The sequence below is a fragment of the Ursus maritimus genome, unplaced genomic scaffold (assembly GCF_017311325.1).
Source record: "Ursus maritimus isolate PB19 unplaced genomic scaffold, ASM1731132v1 scaffold_2, whole genome shotgun sequence".
NCBI lineage: Eukaryota > Metazoa > Chordata > Mammalia > Carnivora > Ursidae > Ursus > Ursus maritimus.
Window position 1 is genome coordinate 80,579,886 of NW_024424452.1, and position 18,394 is coordinate 80,598,279.

An 18,394-nucleotide genomic window follows, 5' to 3' on the forward strand; every position below is an offset into this window, starting at 1 on the left:
AAGGAAGGAAGGAAGGAAGGAAGGAAGGAAGGAAGGAAGGAAGGAAATTGGTTGTACAAGTTTCTAAATCTCTTAGAATCTCATTTTCCTTATATTAATCACTCCTGGATTAGTAATGCCCACTTTGTTGATAGTAAAGAGCTTAGCACACTGCCCAGTAGGAAATAAGCAATCAATAAATAGGAATTTTAACTGTTTTTATTGTGTTGTTGTCATTAAGCATGAAACAGGAGGCCTAGAAGGAGTGAGGATGAGAAATTTCGGTCTTCTCCACCATAACATATGTCGGCAAACTAGATATGCATGCAAACCTTTCCTAAAAAATTGGTCTCCATTGTTCAGAGGTACTTTATGAGTCTGGGATCATTAGAATTTGTTGGTGTAAATCAGAGCTTCTCAAACTCAGCACTACCGACATTTGGGGTCAGGGAATAATTATTTGTTGTGGGGAGCTGTCTTATGCATTATAAGACGCTTAACAGCTACCTGACCTGAAGCACTAGAGAAGGCACCCCTTTCCAAGTTGTTACAACGAAATACTCCTCTAGAAATTGAGAAGGTCCCATGGGGGCAAAATCACATGCCCCCCCACACACACACACTGGAGACCCACCGGAATAAATGGTTGGCTCTGTCTTAACTGTATTCTCTGTTACCATGTTTGAGGAATGGAATATTTGATTTCATTTAAAAATTTTTTTGAGTTCCTCTATACTATTTTTCCAAAGATTTGGACTGAAAATCAATGATACAATTCAAAATTAGGCTGAAAATCATCTTAGCTTTGAATCCGAAGCTGCCGAGACAAGCCCCAGGTATCACTGAGATGTGGACATCTGCAAATCCTGGTCAGCACAGAGTCTGCATAATGCGGCTTTGGCTAATAAAGCTTGCTGTAAGAGAACTATTACAAGGATTTGCACTCACCTTTCTTGCAAAGAAATCCGAGCGTTACCTTCTAGCCTTTCCGTCCACCATCCCCTTCATGCATTTTACATTCTAGCTAAATGTTCTTTGTCCAATAAACATTAGTGGGATGAATGAGTAGCTATTTATTAGCTTTCCTAAAAGGAAGGAAGTGGAGAAACTTATTACCACATCCTGCAAGGGGTTTAATTTGTCAAAAAGAGTTTAGGTAGTCAGCGGCAGTAAGAGCCAGAATGAAGCGTGAATTAAGATTTTTAGAGAATGACTCTAGCTCTTCCCTTGGAAGCTCTGAACCCTTTTTGCACAAGGACCCAGGCAGTGGCCAACTGCTGTGAGCTACCTAAGTCTACAGCTCTGCTTTGTAGAGGAGAAAGAACTTGGCAGTAAAGAACTGGAGAGGAACACAAATAAACAAATACATTGAATTGGCAATAACGTAGCAATTGCATGAGTTCAAAAGGATCAACACAAAGAAAACCTTAACTCCTCTGGACCACACTGCAGTTGCCCTGAATTCGAAGCGCCTTCCATTGTGCGCCACATCCTTGAGTGGGGTCTTGGCAACGTGGGCAGAGCAGCGTGGGCTCTGCAGCGCGCCCAGGATTGCACGGCAACAAGCCCTCTCAGCTGAAGACGGAATGAGAGCTCGGAAAGCGTCGCAGGGTGCTGATGTTAGAGTGTGAACGCCAGCTTCTGCCCTTAGTCATTTCCGAGGATGCAATACACAAGCAACCCGGGAGATCAGCGCAAGGGAAGGGAGGTGGTTTAGCTCAAGAACTGAAGAAAGGACTCGCCATGATGCGTAAGCTTGCTTTCCATCAGGTCTTTCTAAGCCACCGCAGACCATACTTTTAGAAATGGTTTCTCGAAGCCAGCAATCCCAAAAGGTTGACTGTGATTGCCTAGTGGATCTGGGAACCGTAAACTGGCTTCTGCCACCACTTCATACACACCACACCCAACAGAGCAACCTTATTATCGTGTCCCCTTTGTCACTTCATGCCACCCTCCCCCAGCTGCCCGCCAGGAGCAGTCGAAAGCCTGTGTGGGGAAAACGTTGCCTTCATCCAAAAGCAAACCAAAAAACTCACTTCGGGACGGGTTTCTTGGACGGTGCTAGAAAAAGGGATAATGATTCTTTCTCAATGTACTTATTGACATTCATTGAGCAGCATATAGTTTATTTTAGCTGGAGTTTGTGATGTGGCATCTATATTTAATTCCACAAGCTGTCGGGCAGCTCATATATTTACAAACACCAGCCCGGAAACAATGTGTTTGCTGGTCACAGCTGCATCTGGGACATCGCAGGAGCTCTGTGCTGTTTGGCACAGCTCAGGGCATTATCATTTTACATTCTGCTCTGTGCCAAGGCCCAAAGAGGGCCGAGCTTGGGCTAAAAGTTCAGATTCAGTGACAGGCCTGGCGGAGAGCCAAGAGCAAGAGTAACATCGAGGGCTGCGGGTCACAGTGCAGAGTTGCTCGTCAGCCCCACCTCAGCTGGAAAGCCTGCACACTGGTGAGCAATTTCTATGTCATTGGCTTAGGTTTATTTTGGCTTCCCAGGCCTGAAAGAAATACTTAAACTGTCCTATGTGTATACAGAGGCTGGTTCTGCTGGGAAGCGAGCTGGGGCTTGAGCAACGGAAGCGAGGCTGGTGGGAAGGAGGCAGACATAGAGAAGGTTTCCTCCCTGCGGGATGGAACCAGCTGTCTGCTAGGGGTTGGAGGGAATGACTCAGTCGCTGGACCCAGGAAAGGTGGCTGGGCATACCCAGAGACAGGCACCCATGGACATCATCTTGGTAGCAGGAGGACCCGCCTTTGGCCAGCACACATAAAGAGGAACACAAAAAGAGCTTGGGGGGTAGTTCAGAATTAGACAAATGGGTAGGCAATTTTTGGAGGTCTGTCTCCTACAACAGCAAGTAGGGGTGCCGAGGGCAGGGGGTGCAGGAGTTGGGAAGGGCATGAGCCCCTTACCAGAGATGCATACACTGAGATTGGGTAGAAAGGAGGGTATGGGGAACTTGGGCACAGGCCCAGTTGGTTTGGGGGTCTGAGGGAAGAGCATGGTAACTCAGGGGTATGCATGTCTGACCTTATGATTTTTAAGACCGTACAGGTGACATAGAACAGCCTTCTCATAAGGCCATGCTGACAAGTCATCTAACCAGGAGCCACAGAGCTTCCCCAAAAGCAGAAGACATAAATGTCTTTATCCAAGCCAGGAAAATTATTTCTGATGAGTCCTACTTGTAAACTCTAAGATTTTAGACTTTTCATCCATCTATAGCAATTTCTTAAACGACAGTGACCTAGAAGCATCTAGGATAACTACAGCTCCCTTATCAGAGTAAAGTCTGTGGATTTTCGGTTTTAGGTCATTTTGACCATACTAAGGACTTTCTTGGAAGGACATCATTGACTTCTCTGTTCTTGAGTTTTCCTCTCTGTAAAATGGCATAATAACAACATCAACTTCATAAGGTTTTATGAGAATTAAATGAGTCAATGAATGGAAAGTTTTTAGACCAGTGTTTGGCACATAGTAACTGAGAGCTACACAATAACTGGTGGTGATGATGAGGGTAGCTCTGAAATTCATCCATTCTGCCTCCTGCAAGTTTCAATTTATCACTGACATACGTGAAATAGACAGAATGAGCTCTAGGCTTAGCGTTGGGAGACCAGGCTCATGTCCTGATTTGCCCCAAATCAGCAATGTGACTTTGAATAATTCACCGCACCTCTGTGGCCCTACATTTTCTCATCTCTTGTCCATTGTGAAGGGGATTCCATCACTGGCTCACACTGGAGAGTTGTATGAAAATTTCCCTGAGGGATCTGCAAAATATTTCAAAATATAGAAATACCTCTTTCCCTCCCTCTCTGTCTCTATACCCCTGCCCTCCACTCCCGCCAACACACATGTACCACACGCACTCCAGGCTGTGGAGAACCACTGGATACTTTCCGGAATCTCACCCTGTCCCCCCAGTTCCATGACATGATGAGGTGGAAAGTAATCAGGGACCAAAAACCGTAGGAAGGCAAAGTTAACAACACAGAGCCTAGCTTTGGGAGGTTTCTTGGAGAAAATGAGTCTAGAAGATGTGACAGGAGGATACAGACTCATGGAGAGGAAAGGAAGGCAGAGATGAATAGAGTGGTGGGGCCCGTAGCCGGATACTAAAGGGCCAGATACACTCAAAAGGACTGGCCACCCCCGGGGTCATTAACTACCAAGGGCCTGGGGGGAGGACCAGTGCAGTCACTCAGAGTGAGCTGTAGAGAGCCCCAAAGGATAAGGAGGACACATTTTGTTAGCAGAGACTTTACCTTCTCTGGCTTCAGGGTTCTTACCTATAAACAACAACAAACGAACAAACAAAAACCCACATTGGTGTGGACTCTTTTTGGCTCTTATAACCCATGTGGAAGCACAGGAAGAAATGACAGTGAACACACACACAGCACTCACCACGGGCCAGGCAGGAGGGTCGGAACCAGCATGAGCAGCCAGGCATCTGACTCCACAGTCTGCTTGTAGCCCCTCCACCGTGGAGCGCCAGCCGGGGGGGTCTCCGCGTGGCGGGGGGGGGGGGGGGGGGGGGGGGTGTCAGATGTGTGCTCAGGGCCACAGGAGCTGCTGTTCTTTCATAAGGAAGGAGTATAATGGAAATGGTTTTGAAGAAGGTTAATCTGCATGGGATCAGGTTTTAAAGGCTTTGAAACGTGCCACTTTTCACTTAGAGGTTCCGTCTGATCGGCAGTGCCTTCTTTCCCTCTCCTGGAGACCCCTGTGACCCCAAGGGAAGCTCTGGGGCAGAGGGGCCTCCCTGGTCTGCACGCGGTGACCCGGGCTTTATCCCATGAGACCGTGGGCAAGCCTGTCAGTTAGCTCGTCTCTCCAAGGAAAGTGCCAAGGACATCTGCCAGGCAAGTCCGAAGCCTCTCCAACCGACAGGTGAGTCTGTCCTTGATAAGTGAAGAGCTGGTCGTCACACCGCAGAAACCCATAAGTTTGGAGCCCTGAGGGGATGGAGCCCACAAGGTCTCACGTCACTAAAGCGTGTGTATCTGTGTGTACGTATGTGTACGTGTGTGTGTGTGCGCGTGTGTGTATGTATGTACGTCATTCTTTTAAAATCATCACAGGACCCCCAAATCCTACATTTTGTTCCTCCCCCACGAGGGCAAGTGCTGGGTCACTGCATCAGACTTAGTGCCATCCTCTAGTACATTCCTTGTGTGTAGGAATTGCTTAATCACTGACTGACGGACAGAAGCGGGTGAGGAGGAGGCCAGCCGAGTTAGAGGTCTTGGACTCAGAATGTCTGAGTTTGCCTTCTGCTTCCCCGTGGAGTGACCTACGGCAAGGCCCTTCCCCTCTTCCAACCTCTCCTCTTTAAGGGCTCAGAGGAACGTAAGAACATTTAGGAAACGGCCATTATAATTAGCTCTTACCTTTGCACAAATAAGCATTAATCTTGCTCACCTGATTTTATGCAGGGAGGCTCTCCATATGCCTCACCTATTTTAAGTCGTTTCCTGACCAGCGGTCGGAAAATGCAGCAAACATGGCTTGCCCGGGCTGTGCCGGTTCTGGGGGTGAACCTGAAGCTTCTGTCACGGAGCCTAGAGAGGACATGGCGGTCGGGGATGGGGGAGACATCTGCCTGGGTTCATGTGGGGAATGATGGCCAAAACCGCTCTCAGAAGTGCAACCAGGAGCATATGATCAGGGCGAAAACGCCGTGGTTGGTCTCCGTGGAGGCTGGCAGATCGCCCCAACAGGAGGGGAGAATGCGAGTCACTGATGGAAACTGACAGCCGGCCATCCACCCCTGAACGTCCTGTCATTCCTCTCATCTGTCCTCCCTTTCTCGTCAAAGGGGAGGTTTCACGCTACGATGTCGTGGACAAGAACAAATAACACTTTCTGTGAGTTTTTACCATGGACACCCTCCGATTCACTCAAAAAAATATCTCCTCAATAGAGTTGGCCAATTAACCACTCAAATGGCTTGAAAACTTATTTAATGTCACTGCCTAATCATTTTATTAAATGTCACTGCTCCAACGGGCAAGAATTTTGGCTTTCTACCTCACTTCTCCTGTGCTTCCCTCCCTTTCTGCAGCAGTTTCCTCCCAAAGAAGTCTCAAGTCTTAATGCCTCTCCCCTTATATGCGTGCCCTTTCTATTTGCATAGAATCACGGAATGTCAGTATTGGGCAGGACGCTAGGGATCATCTTACCTCCTAGATCATTTCACCCATGACCAAAAGGAGGCTCCCAGAGGGAAGTGACTTGCTCCCAAGGGCAACCAACCTGTAAGTGGCAAAGCCCGCAGAGTCTTCTATTCACATCCGCACGTGAAGCCGGGAGGTGTAGACAGTACAGGATCTAGACCGGGTGGACCCGGATCTGCCCCGGAAACACATGGTTGGCTTCTGCAGTTCACCTCTCCATTCCTGGCCTCAGTATGTTCATCTGTCAAAAGGGAACATAAAGTCTGGAAGATGAAGTTCAAGTGTAATTTTGTCACCTTGTGGTTCACGCGTGGTAACCACCGGGCGCGTAGTAAGTGATTTATGCTGGCGTTTATTCACGACCTGAACAATTTCGTTACTTATGGTATCAATTTCCCGTCTATTTCTCCTTCTCTTCTGGCTTCCAACAATAGCTTAGCTTGGCTGTACCCTCCACTCCTCCAGCAGGTGACCTCTCCTCTAGAATGATTTTCAAAGAGGAGGCTCTCCTTCTATCTTACTCACCAAGATTTAATGCACGAGCTGCGGACGTCCCAAATCCTAGCTGCTCTGCGTATCAACACCCCCCCCCACACACGTAAATGGAGATTGAGACCACCAGGAGGACGCGGCGCAGTCCCCACGGGTCCTCAGACGAGGGACGGTGTGCAATGGGAGCGCTCCCACTGCACTGCCTACGTCTCCTGCAACTTCGTCTGTACTTGATTTTCTCTATTGGCAAGACCATAATCCGTTTCATTCACGGCTCAGTGAACTTATTTTACTTGTGCCTTTGGTCCAAAGCTAATTTATTATTGGTGTAGGTGTAAAACTCTGTCTTAAGTATAGTGTAAGTGAAATGGAGTTATTTGGCTTTCACAAGTAAATTTATAATTTTTTTCCTCAAGGAGTTAGCTCAGCCATGACTTGAAGACACTCACGTGTAAATGGAGGTTTGCTATGTAGCCAGCTTTAGGTTAAAATGATCCGTGGAAGCATCGTGGGGAAGGTGCTGAGTGTTTTAACCTGCTGAATATTAGCCACACCACCAGAAGCCATGAGAATTTACATGGTTAAAACTTGCTGGACATTTGGTGTTACCAAATTTTGAGTGATATTATTTGTGGAGCATAAACACAAGACTGGCCCAAAACTGTTCCCCTCGAAGAGCCTAATTTTTCCACGATTGTCAATGCAGCAATTACTGTCTTTTTTTTTTAAAGGTGAAGGCACACCTTCTAGAATTTTTTTTTAAAGAAAGTTTTGAAACCAGTTAAAACTGCTCTTTCTTAAAGAGAGATTTTTTAGTCAAAACGTCTTCAGATCCTGAGGAAAGCGATGAAGCGGAAACCGTATGATTCCAAGGCCAAGTGTATCAGAGGAGCGTCAGCACTGAATTCAGGCGTTCTTGCTGCACTCAGCAGACTTGGCCCGGCAATCAAAACCGTTTGATTGTAAAGCTGATAGTCCTATAACCAGGCAGGTTCCAGCACATTGTGAGCTCTGAAACAGCATAATTACAAACGCAGAATGACAAGAAGCACACATTGACTTAATAGATCTCATTTCTTTCCAAGACCACACAGCTTTTCACACCTGTCCTTAGAAAACTCTTGATTGGTGGTGGTGGGGGGGGGGGTGGCAGCGATAGCACAGGGCACAAGGGGTTCAGGGGCTGCCCCAAGGCCGCGTGTTGTCCCTGGCTCACCGTGATCCCTCTATAAAAGGCACGGGATTGGTTCACCACATACATTTGAGGACTGACTGTGTGTGAGGGCTGGAGTTACAAAAACAAATATCTGACCTCTGACCTTGAGGGGTCTGTAATCTGGGTGGGGGGGGGTTTGAGGTGAGCAGCCCTGCTCTGTTGGAAAACTGCCACACTAGCTTTTTCACATGCCAGGAGCAACAGCCGGCCTTCCTCAGGGAGCGCGGGAACCCCTCACCAGACCAGGCTGTGCGCAGGGGAGAGGGTATCGCCATCTTTTATGTTGTCTGTATTATTTTCCTATTGCTGTGGAATGGATTACCACGACCTTTGTGGCGTCAAACAATACAAATTCACGATCTCGCGGTATCAGGTAGGGGTTAGCTGGGTCCTCTGCTCAAGGTCTCACCAGAGACCTTATCTGGGGCTCAAGGTTCTCTTCCAGGCTCATGTGGCTGTTGGCAGAATTTGCTTTCTTGTGCTGGTATGAGTAGTTCCCATTTTCTTACTAGCTGTTGACAGAGAATTGCTCTCAGTTCCTGGGGGCTACCTGCAATCCTTTGCTGCATGACCCCGGAAGGCTGTTCACAGCATGACTGTTTGCCTTCTTCCGGGTCATCAGGAGCTAGTCTCTCTGATACTTCACTTTCTTTTAAAGGGTCTCATTCTCCTGATTAGGTCAGGCCCACCAAGGATACTTTGCCTTTTAAGCAACTCAAAGTTAACTGATTAGTAACCTGATCACGGGAGTAGTATCCCACCATATTCACAGGTCTTGCCCACACTCAAAGGGAGGTGATTACGTAGGGCGTGCACTGTAAGACGTGGGAATCTTAGGGGCCCTTTTCAAATCCTGCCTTCCATAGTGTTCTCCCCCTGTCGGTGCCTTTCCACTTTGCTGTGTTTGCTGCCTTGGCCTGTGGCATCAAGTAGTCCCAGTCTCCAGAATGAGACTTCTCCCTTCCCCTCCATCAATATGCTTTGAAAAACAGAACAATATTCTATAAGAGGAATGAATCACCAACAGAGTTTCAGATAATGCAACGAGCATTATTTTGTATTGTCAATGCTTAGCATAGTGTCTGGCACTTAGGAGTTCCCAATTTATGTTTCTCAAGAAATGAATGTGTGAATGATTAAATGAGAAGTATTTTGGGCAACCTCATCAGTTTACATCCTCTAAAAAAATTCCTACCCCCCATGTGCAAGGCTGACTCCTTTTAGTTTATATCACTTTCCCCCTGATTTAAAAGTAATACATTGCTTGTTATAAAACACTTGGGGATTTTTCTTCCTTCCATGATTTTATTTTTTATATTTAACTTTTTAATCCATCTGGAACTAATTTCCCAATATGATGTTTAAAATATTCCATCCCCTACCCAATTAGTCTGGAGTGTTTTTATATATATGTGTATATTCTAAGTTGTTTATAATAAGCTCTATTTTTGAGCTATCTGTTCTCTATCATTGATCTGTCCATCCAATTTATGTGCTAGAATCACCAATTTTAATGATTAGAATTTTATAATATGTTCTAAGACCCAGTAGGGCAGGTGTGACCTGATTATCTTCTTTTGAGCTTCTCTCTCTTGACCAGTTCATGAAACAAGGGTCTGTTGGGTAGCTCAGCCTTCTCTGGCAAGGTCTGGATATGGAGCCAGATCTAGGTTTGTACTCTGCCTCTGCGTCTTTCTAGCTCAAATCCGCTGAGTCCCAGTGAGAAGCAAACTGATAGCAATAATGCTATATCACGAATTTATGGTGAGAATTAACTGGGGCAGCTTCTAAGAATCCCCCAGCACATAGTAGGTGGTCAGTACCTTCTACCCGGAGAAGAGGAGTGACTCTGAAGGTGCTGATGCTCATGCTTCTGTCCCCACATCCTTGTGAGCAGGGACCACACCTCTTTTGAAAACACAAATGCTGAGGCTCGGGTCTCTCAGACTCCGGCCAGCATTAGTACTTGGCCCCGCCTCTGGGCAGCTTCTTCAGGACTCACACTGGTCCAAGGGAAGTTTGTTGAACTGGAGCCATTACAGAGTACATGGGGACTCTGGGAGGGGGCGTGAATCAAATACGAAAGCCCACTTGGCCTGCCCTTACAGGACCCTGGAAAGTGCCAGAGAATTAACACCCCCTGCTTCATCCCCAGGGAGCCTTCTTTGGTTTTGGCTGCCAGAGAAAGTCCTCAAAGCCACAAATTACAGGCACTCGGGTTGGAAGTCATTCTAGCGCATTCTAGCGCATTCTAGCACTGAAGTGGCATTGGCGAGGGGACATGGGCGAGACTCTGACAGCATGAGCTGTTAAACATCAAAGGCACGAATGCAGCTGTCAGGAGCCCACAGTACTGAATCGGTCCCCTGCACCTGCCCAGAGCTTCATGAAGATGACCAGTTATTCTCAGGCAAAGTGCAGGCACTGGAAATCAAAGGCCTGTGAGGAGTCACAAGGCAGCCAAGAGTTTTGGAGGCCAGAATCTTCTTTCTTGGCACCTTCCCTTCTACTCAGAGCAGACAGGGTACATACTCATTCACTCCTTCAAGAAGGGTCTCTAAAGGCCTGCTGTCTGCTCTCGGGAGGACACCCAGCCCTGCCTTCAGGGAGCTTTCATTCTGTGCGGAGAGTCAGAACGACAGGTGTCATGTGTACACAGATCTGCTCTCTGACGATGGCGATGCGCAATCTGATTTCCCGTTCTAACTCCTTTCCGGCATGGCCTTCTGTAAAAGAAGGGATCAGATATTGGAAGCTGGAAGGATTCTTAGATATTACGTAGTCAAGCCTCTTTGTTCTTTATAAGAGAAAACTAAGCCCAGAGAAGGGAAGGGATTTGCTGGAGTTCACCCAGCTTCACAGCAGCAATGGGACCTCACTACTTCTCTGCCCCACCATTTGCCACCTGAGAAGTGAGGTCGCTGTTCACCTTCACTCAAGCTTCTAGAGGCATCTCACACTTTGCGGGGCTATGACTGACACATGGTGAACATTTTGGGAGAGGAAGACAGAAGCAGCAGATGGTGTTGAGTCAACATAGGAAACACAGAAGCAATTTACTGTAAAGGTTGGTCAGATGACCAGAGTTCAAAATTCTGGTTTCTCCTCTTAAAAGCTGCATGAACTTCAGCCACTTTGTTCCTCTTCCTCAACCCCGGCTTCCCATGTGCAAAATGGGGACGGTGGCGTTTCCTCTAGGATTGTTTCCAGAACGAAAGGCAATCTCCATCAAGCCCTCTGCTCAGTGCCTAGAGTGAAGAGGCCTTGTTAGCCTAAGGGCTTTCTAGAACGGGCCGGCCGGCCGGTCCGCCGCGCACGGGCCGCGGGGCCGAGACAGGGGGCTGCACTGACCTCTCCGTGTTGGACTTTTCCAGCGCCAGGAGCCCTGGAGGAGCGGCACGGAGGCGGAGAGCGTGGCGAGAGAATGAAGACACCAACCGGCCGGGAGAAGCATGAGGTGGCAGTGTGGCACTCGGTTTAGGGGGCTCGGGCCGGCGGCGGCCCCGTGGGCAGCCCTGCTGGCGCTGGGCCTCCCGGGCTGGGTGCTGGCGGTCTCGGCCACGGCCGCCGCGGCGCTCCCCGAGCAGCATGCGTCCCCCGCCGGCCAGCCGCCCCTGGACTGGCTGCTCAGCGACCGCGGCCCGTTCCACCGCGCGCAGGAGTACGCCGACTTCATGGAGCGCTACCGGCAGGGCTTCACCACCCGGTACAGGATCTACAGGTGAGTGGGGACCAGCGGCGCCCCTGAGCACCCCAGCCGCTGCGCGGGGCTCCGCCGGCTGAGCCCCCTCGCGGGCCCCCAGACTGAGTGGGTGGGGGGAGCAGCCGGCAGGGAAAACAAGCCTACCATGTTGGTTTTTAAAAAAAGAAAGAAGAAAACACATACAAGCTGGAAAACCTGCTGATGCCTCCTGGGGAACATAGCAAAAGGGTTTCTATTTATAGGCTGTGCTGCTTGTAAATTGAGGACAAATCAGGCGGCATGGAGTCAGCGTGTGGCCCGCGCTGCCGCAGGAGGTCAGAGTCAAATGCTGGGGCCGGGTTTTAACTAATGGGTTAGATACTTTTATGAGTTGTAATTACCTAGACATGCAAATGAAGGAAGGGCAGCTGCAGCTCCTGCCTTGGAGGTCTGGGGAGACCTGCAGTGTCAGGGGGCAAGCCTGCCTTGACCCTTGTCCCCGCCACGGCCTCAGCTGGCCTTGCCCATGGTAAAGGGCTGGATCTACTTGGCCCTTTAGATCTATCCTTGGGAGCGTCAGAGCTGAAGGTCAGACGGGAGACTGGCCAGGTCCATCTGATGAGGGATAAACCAGGCCCATCGTCCCAGCTGCCGGACCAGCACTTCAAAAGGAGAGGGTTTCTCGAAATCCTCACCTCCAGTGACCCAGAGAGCCTCAGGGCTCCCAGGAGTGCATCTCTGAATACAAACTTCCCCTTCATCCCTGTGCCCACTTGCCCTGTTGTCATGGCTCTTCTGTCCCCTTCACCTTGCCTGTGGTCTTCAGACAACCCTGGAAGCTTTGCTGAAATTTTTTCCTTTTATCAAAGACATTTATTTTCCAATTACAAATGAGTTTCTAATGCAACAAAAAGAGAGAAAATATGAAAAAGCACAAAAAGAAAGAAAACCAGAAAAATCACTTGTTCTTTAGCAGTTAGAGGTTGCTACTGTTAACCTTTCCGCGCATGCACTTTTAGTCCTAAGAACATACTGAAATCTGGGGCCCTTGCTCAAGCTAGCACTTTACGTGCCTTTTGTACATCAGCTCATTTAACCCTTACAACGATCCTAGGTTGGAAGAACCATTATTCTCCACTTTTTACAAATGAGTTCAATGAGGTCCAGAGAAGTTAGGGAACTTGCCGAAGGGCACACAACTAATGAAGAATGGAGCCAGGATTAGCTTGCAAATCGTCAGACTCGAGTCTGGGTTCTTAAAATATATTTAGAGACAATTTTTGTTGTTGTTGTTTCTGAGGGTTTTTTTAAACTTCCTCAATAACCATGCAGTCTGTTTAGGCTAGTATAGGGTCTGCGAAATAAGGTTTTTGGGGTCTTCATCACTGGCAGGCTTCCCAATGGTAAGAGCAGCTGTGTACAGAGGCAGTTCTCCTGGTACATGATTCCCACACACAGGTGCAGACAGAGGGACAAGACCAGGTGTCTGAGGGGCTCGTACTTCATGGGTACAGAGGTATATATGGATAAAGTCCTGCTCTCAGGAGCAACCCACCCAGCTCTCCTTTCAGACCATTTCTCTTCCACTGTGCTTGGATCCGGTCTGGTCTTGGAAGAGACCGCAGTTCACACTCCACAAGGCTCTGGTCCTTGCCATCCTCCAAAGACTACAGAAGAAATTCACTAGGGCCACTGAGGCATGATTCAGCCAACTCAGGCTGGGAGAGGGGGCGGTAACACCTGCTCAAGGGAAGCTAAATGAGCAGAAGAGATTGAGTTGACTTTCAATAAATATATAAGAAACTGGCCATATGCCCCCCACCAATTTCCTATAAGGTCACTCAGAACGATGCTTCTCTTTATTAAAGAATTTTTTTCCATCCAGAGAGAGACAGAGAGAAAGAAAGAGAGAAACTCCACCCTAGAATGTATTTAAGCAGCAAATGCCTCCAGTCCAGGGAAGCAAGATTTAATTCACCTTAGACTTTTCAGTTCACCCCAATCTTTTAGAAGCGCTGCTATCACCAAATGCGTATATATATATTTTAAGTATATTGGAACTGAAATGTCAGCCTGGGGATCCCAACACCACTATCCACTTCAAAGGGCTATAGAAACTAGAGGGAATAAACCATCACGTTTCTTGTCCCTCAATAGATTTTTCTTCTCATGGAGCCCCAGCCCAAGCCTGGCAGCCCCTGAATGCCTGGGCGGCAGCTGAGAGCCGGCCCATGGGGAGTGTCTGTAATCACTTCTGCACCATCAACCGTTCTATCAGTTGGTAATGGTTTCCTGATCATTTACTGTGACAAGCGCTTCCGCTGTGCCCTTCCGTTTCTCTGGGGTCAGTTATTGCACATGAACCTTTACTTGGGGAAACAGTAACCAGTCATTCTGACAGGAATGCAGCGTTCTGATGTGTGACCCTATGGTGGGACGAAGAGAGAGTGGTCACACACGGCTGCTCCAGGAGCATTCTGGGAGTTTTGCCTTTAGTTATTTCGCAAAATGGTGGATCCATGGATACCGCTGTAGGGCTCTATGCTATCCCTGTGGGAATTCATCTTTATCCCTTCCACTTTTGTCTCTAGTGGCAATTCTCTCTGGCAAATTCAAGACCTTGCTGACTCTGATGAAAGTGGTTATAGAAAACTGGTAAAATATACATTGAGGGTCATCCCCAATGACTAGAAGGGCATTTTGTCTAGAAGGGCACAGGGAGAAAATGCGTGCAGAGAACATCAGCCCTGGGTTTCAAACAGCGTTAGTCTTTCATTCGTTTCTTTAAGAACGCTTTCTATACACAGAATTCAGATGGTGGCCACCTGTGCCTTCCATAGAAGAAAGGAGGGGAACTGTGATGGGAGAGAATTAGACTTCCCCAGGGGGCAGACGCACATGAGCTCCCTCACACAGCAGGAGAGAGGCTCTCCTTCTCTTCTCGTGTGTGAACTGATCGTAACTAGCGTACAGCAAGGTTCTACTGTTAAGCTCCAAATCCCACCTATTCTTACTTGGGTATGAGAGTGTGCTCTTAACTTAGGGAAGAGGGCTGGTTGTTCTAGAATAGCTTTGGCCTCTAACTGTGGGCCCTTGAGAATGTTGCCCTGTCCAAGTTTGTATTCCTGTAGGCACAGGTGATCCAGAGTGAAGGTTCTCGAGCCAGATGACCTGGGTTCGAATCCTGAAGTTGCAGCTTACTAGCTGTGTATTGTTGGGCAAATCACTTAATTGCTTTGGTCCCCAGTGCCCTTATTTATAAAATTGGGACAATAATAGTTGCCTACCTGATGGATTGATGTGAAAACTAAATTAGTTAATTGACGTTAAGCACCTAGAACAATGTTAATAAACATTACCTATTTTGGATTGTCCTCAACAAATATTAGCCAAAGAAAGAATGGTATTGAGATGAGAACCTTGGGTGCTATCTTTGTGAAAATGCCTGCTGAGGGCTTCACACCAACAGACTATATGGCAAGGAGAAAAAAATCATTCTCTTGCTTTCCTTTTCAAAGCAATTTAACCTTTACCCCTCAATCTTTTTCTCTTTGGGAGAGGAAACCAACAAAAGGATGAAAGAATCTTCTCTGGGGCACACACTTACTGGTCACCACGGGTAACAATCTTTCTCCTAAAGTCAGGGATTGCTGCACGGGCCTTCCTTGGGACATCCTCCAGAAGCCAGTCACTGCCAGCTCCCTGTTGCGGGGGATGAAACGAACAGTCTCAGGATGGCACTGTTATGAGAAGAAAGACAATACGCACTCTTGTTAAGCCTTCCTAAATAACAGGATGGGCTTGGCTGTCTCGCCCAACTTTAGGCAAGCTTTTAAATTCCATTAGCCAGCCTCTCACCATGTCCTCAAGCCCTGTTAGACCAAGATTTGAGCAATCAGCCCACTTCTCAGACTCTGTCTCTTAACAGGCTAGTCGTAAGAGCTTTAAGAGCAGAGATCTTGTCTCCAATTCCATTTGTGACCTTAATGCCCCCTCCCTTGCTTGACTCCATAGCCCCCACCAGGACAAACACTTAAGTGTTCAACCTCTCACAGCAGCGCTATGAGGCAGATGCGGGCTATTAGGGCCCAAGGCAGTGAGACGGACTTGTTCAAGGTCGGAGAGGTAGCCACTCACAGCCAGAAATAGCACTTGGGGCTCCTGACTTCAAGTCTCCTGCTCATTACTCTAGACCATGCCACTTCCCTCTGACTGGTAAGTGCATCTTGATCATACCACGCAACCTAATCAGGCACCTAAATTGAGCTGATGCAAATGTAAATATGGTTTCTCGAAACACTCTAGCGGTAATGTTCCATTCTCTCCTTGCTACAAATCAAAGTAATGAGCAGTCTGGTTTTTTTTTTTTTATTTCTTTTTGTATTAAAGCTTTAATAGAGAGATAATCATGGGATTGGAAAAAATCCAAGCCACTATGATGAAACGCTTGAAACTCGGAAAGAATAAATTAAAATTAAGAGAGAAAAGTTAGAAATCATACAGAACAATGAGCATAATATGGTGGTTGGGAGAAAAGCAAAGCTAGGTATAATTCCAAATTATTGATCTTAGTCATTATTACCCCCATTTCTATCTGCTTTTTTAGAAAGGAAGGGTCTGGGGATACATTAGAAGCCTTTTGGGAGGAAAATAAACAAAAATGAAATTAAATAGCTATCTTCCCCGACAAAAAATGATATTATATTTTGATCATATTCTGGGCAAATTTTGCAAATTTTGAGAACCAAAGTAGGACAAAACTGAAAAACAAGAGGGTGGAGTGATACCCAAAGGTAGGTAGCATTGAGGCAGGAATGTGTTTCAGCAGGTGCATCTGGAAACATGCAGTAGGGTGAGAAGGGATAGAATCGGATGATGTGGTGAACGAGGGCGGTTAGGGCAGAAGAACCTTTCAGCCGGCACCGGAGCAATAACCCTAAGAAAACATAATCTTAGTGCAATTCATCAGGATAAAAAATAAGATTTGGCAAGAGCTTACATGTGAGGGAAGGGAGAGGGAGGAACAACCAAATATTTGATCCGTACCACTCCAGGTGTGGTTGGTACACCAGCAGTATCCGCATGCCTTGAGAGCTCGTACACATTACAGGACCCGGGGGTCTCACAATCTGCATTTTAACAAGAGCCCCGGATGAACAGTATGACAAGAAAGCTCGAGAAGTACCATACTTGACTATACTAAGTGCCTGGGAGGTAGAGAGGAGAGCAGGACTGACCGGGGTGGAGAAGGACAGAAGGCAGCATCCCCCATGATGCATTGGAGGGAGTGGGAATATTTACAGGGAATGTTACAAATGACATAGAATAGTAGTCAAGGGAGGTGAAATTCAGGAGTTATTCGCGCCAAGTCACATGAACTCATAAGAATAGATCCAGCAGCTGGGAGAAAAGTTAAAAGCAAAAAAGGCTGGAGGGCCTAGAACCAGCCTGTGGGTGCCTCCGGGAGATGGAGAGGTGAGGAATGGAGAGCAGCTGTGGAAGCATCACCCAAGAGGGGCTCCAGAGCTGACTTAGCATCGGGACCATGTCTCGCGGACTAACAAATCCTGATTTGGATAAACAGCGAGCCCTGGGAGAGGCGCCATCTCCAATGAAGAGATCACAATCCACATAAATAAATGGCAACCCAAGGCAACGGGAGTCGGCCTGGGTAAATCCCCGAGATTTCCTAGGCGTGCTGGACAGCGACCGAGGTAGCGAAAGGCTGCGTTATCACGCAGCAGCAGGGCGCCACACGGGAGGCCGCGGTCCTCAGGGGGGTGGCACAGGCAGGAAGAGGTGAGCTCTTCTGGAGAGATGGCCTCACCCAAGTGAACTGGTTGATCTCTGAACTTCTCACTGGATCTATATTTTGACAAGGGATTTCGTCGGGATGGAAGGAGGGAAGTGAATGGTGTACAAACTAGAAAAAACAAATTAGAGCAAAATCAGAGGCAAGGTGGCAATGGTGAGCCTGCAGTTCTGGTCACAGGCGCTATTTCTCCGTGCACAGGTGAGGAGGTAGGAGAGGGACAGAACAGCACGTTGAGAATTTACTTTGATTCCGCATTTGATGCTGGCTAAATGTAAGCACCTCTGACATGGAGTATCTAATCTAGGCTGGGGACCCAGCATAAGATCTTCACCCAAGGAATTTCATTCCAGAAACATCTGGAACGCCCTTGAATGGGGCCCTGCCTAACCTCAGCCTTATGCCAATTCCTATCTCCATCTCTGACATGGAAACACACCACAGAATGCGACAGACCCATATGAAGCTTCCCATCATGTAAAAATAACTGAATGAGAACGTGTTCTGCTGTCTTGGAGCAAGAAGAAACAACACATGAAGAAACATTTGCTATGTAAGCAGAGCAATACTCATTCAAGCAGCATTTCTGAGGGCCAACTCTGCGCTTATGCTTCTACAAGATTCTGATAATAAACCTTGAACAAGGAAGTCACAGTTCTTGATCTGATGGAACTTACGGATAAGTACATGCGGAGATCTCTGCACAGAAAGGTCAAGGAAAGCTGGACTCCAAGGGGAAGCATAGATCAAACTCTGACGTATGAGTGGAAAGTGTCCGGTGGAGATCTGGGGAATGGCGTGGTAACCACAGGAGCATAGAATCAGAGGGATGGGAGTACACAGTGTGGTTTAGAAACCGAGCAGCCACACCCCTATGTTTGATATAAATGTCAAGAAACTTATGACCATGTCCCTCCTTCACCTGCTCTGTCCCACTGTGTCATTTCTGCCCGATCTTGTCCCTCCACGATGCCAGAGGGCCCCTTAGGCACTGATTTCTGCCAGGGTA

At 47.7% G+C, this 18,394-nt stretch overlaps 1 protein-coding gene across 1 annotated transcript in view; it reads left to right on the plus strand.

The window, feature by feature from the left end:
• Positions 1–11,343: 11,343 nt before the first annotated feature.
• BRINP2 (BMP/retinoic acid inducible neural specific 2) overlaps positions 11,344–18,394 on the plus strand; it is a 49,257-nt gene continuing 42,206 nt past the window's right edge. The window contains exon 1 of the mRNA XM_040634596.1: positions 11,344–11,612. Within this exon, the coding sequence (XP_040490530.1) occupies positions 11,344–11,612 (269 nt within the window). The remainder of the gene's footprint in view (positions 11,613–18,394) is intronic.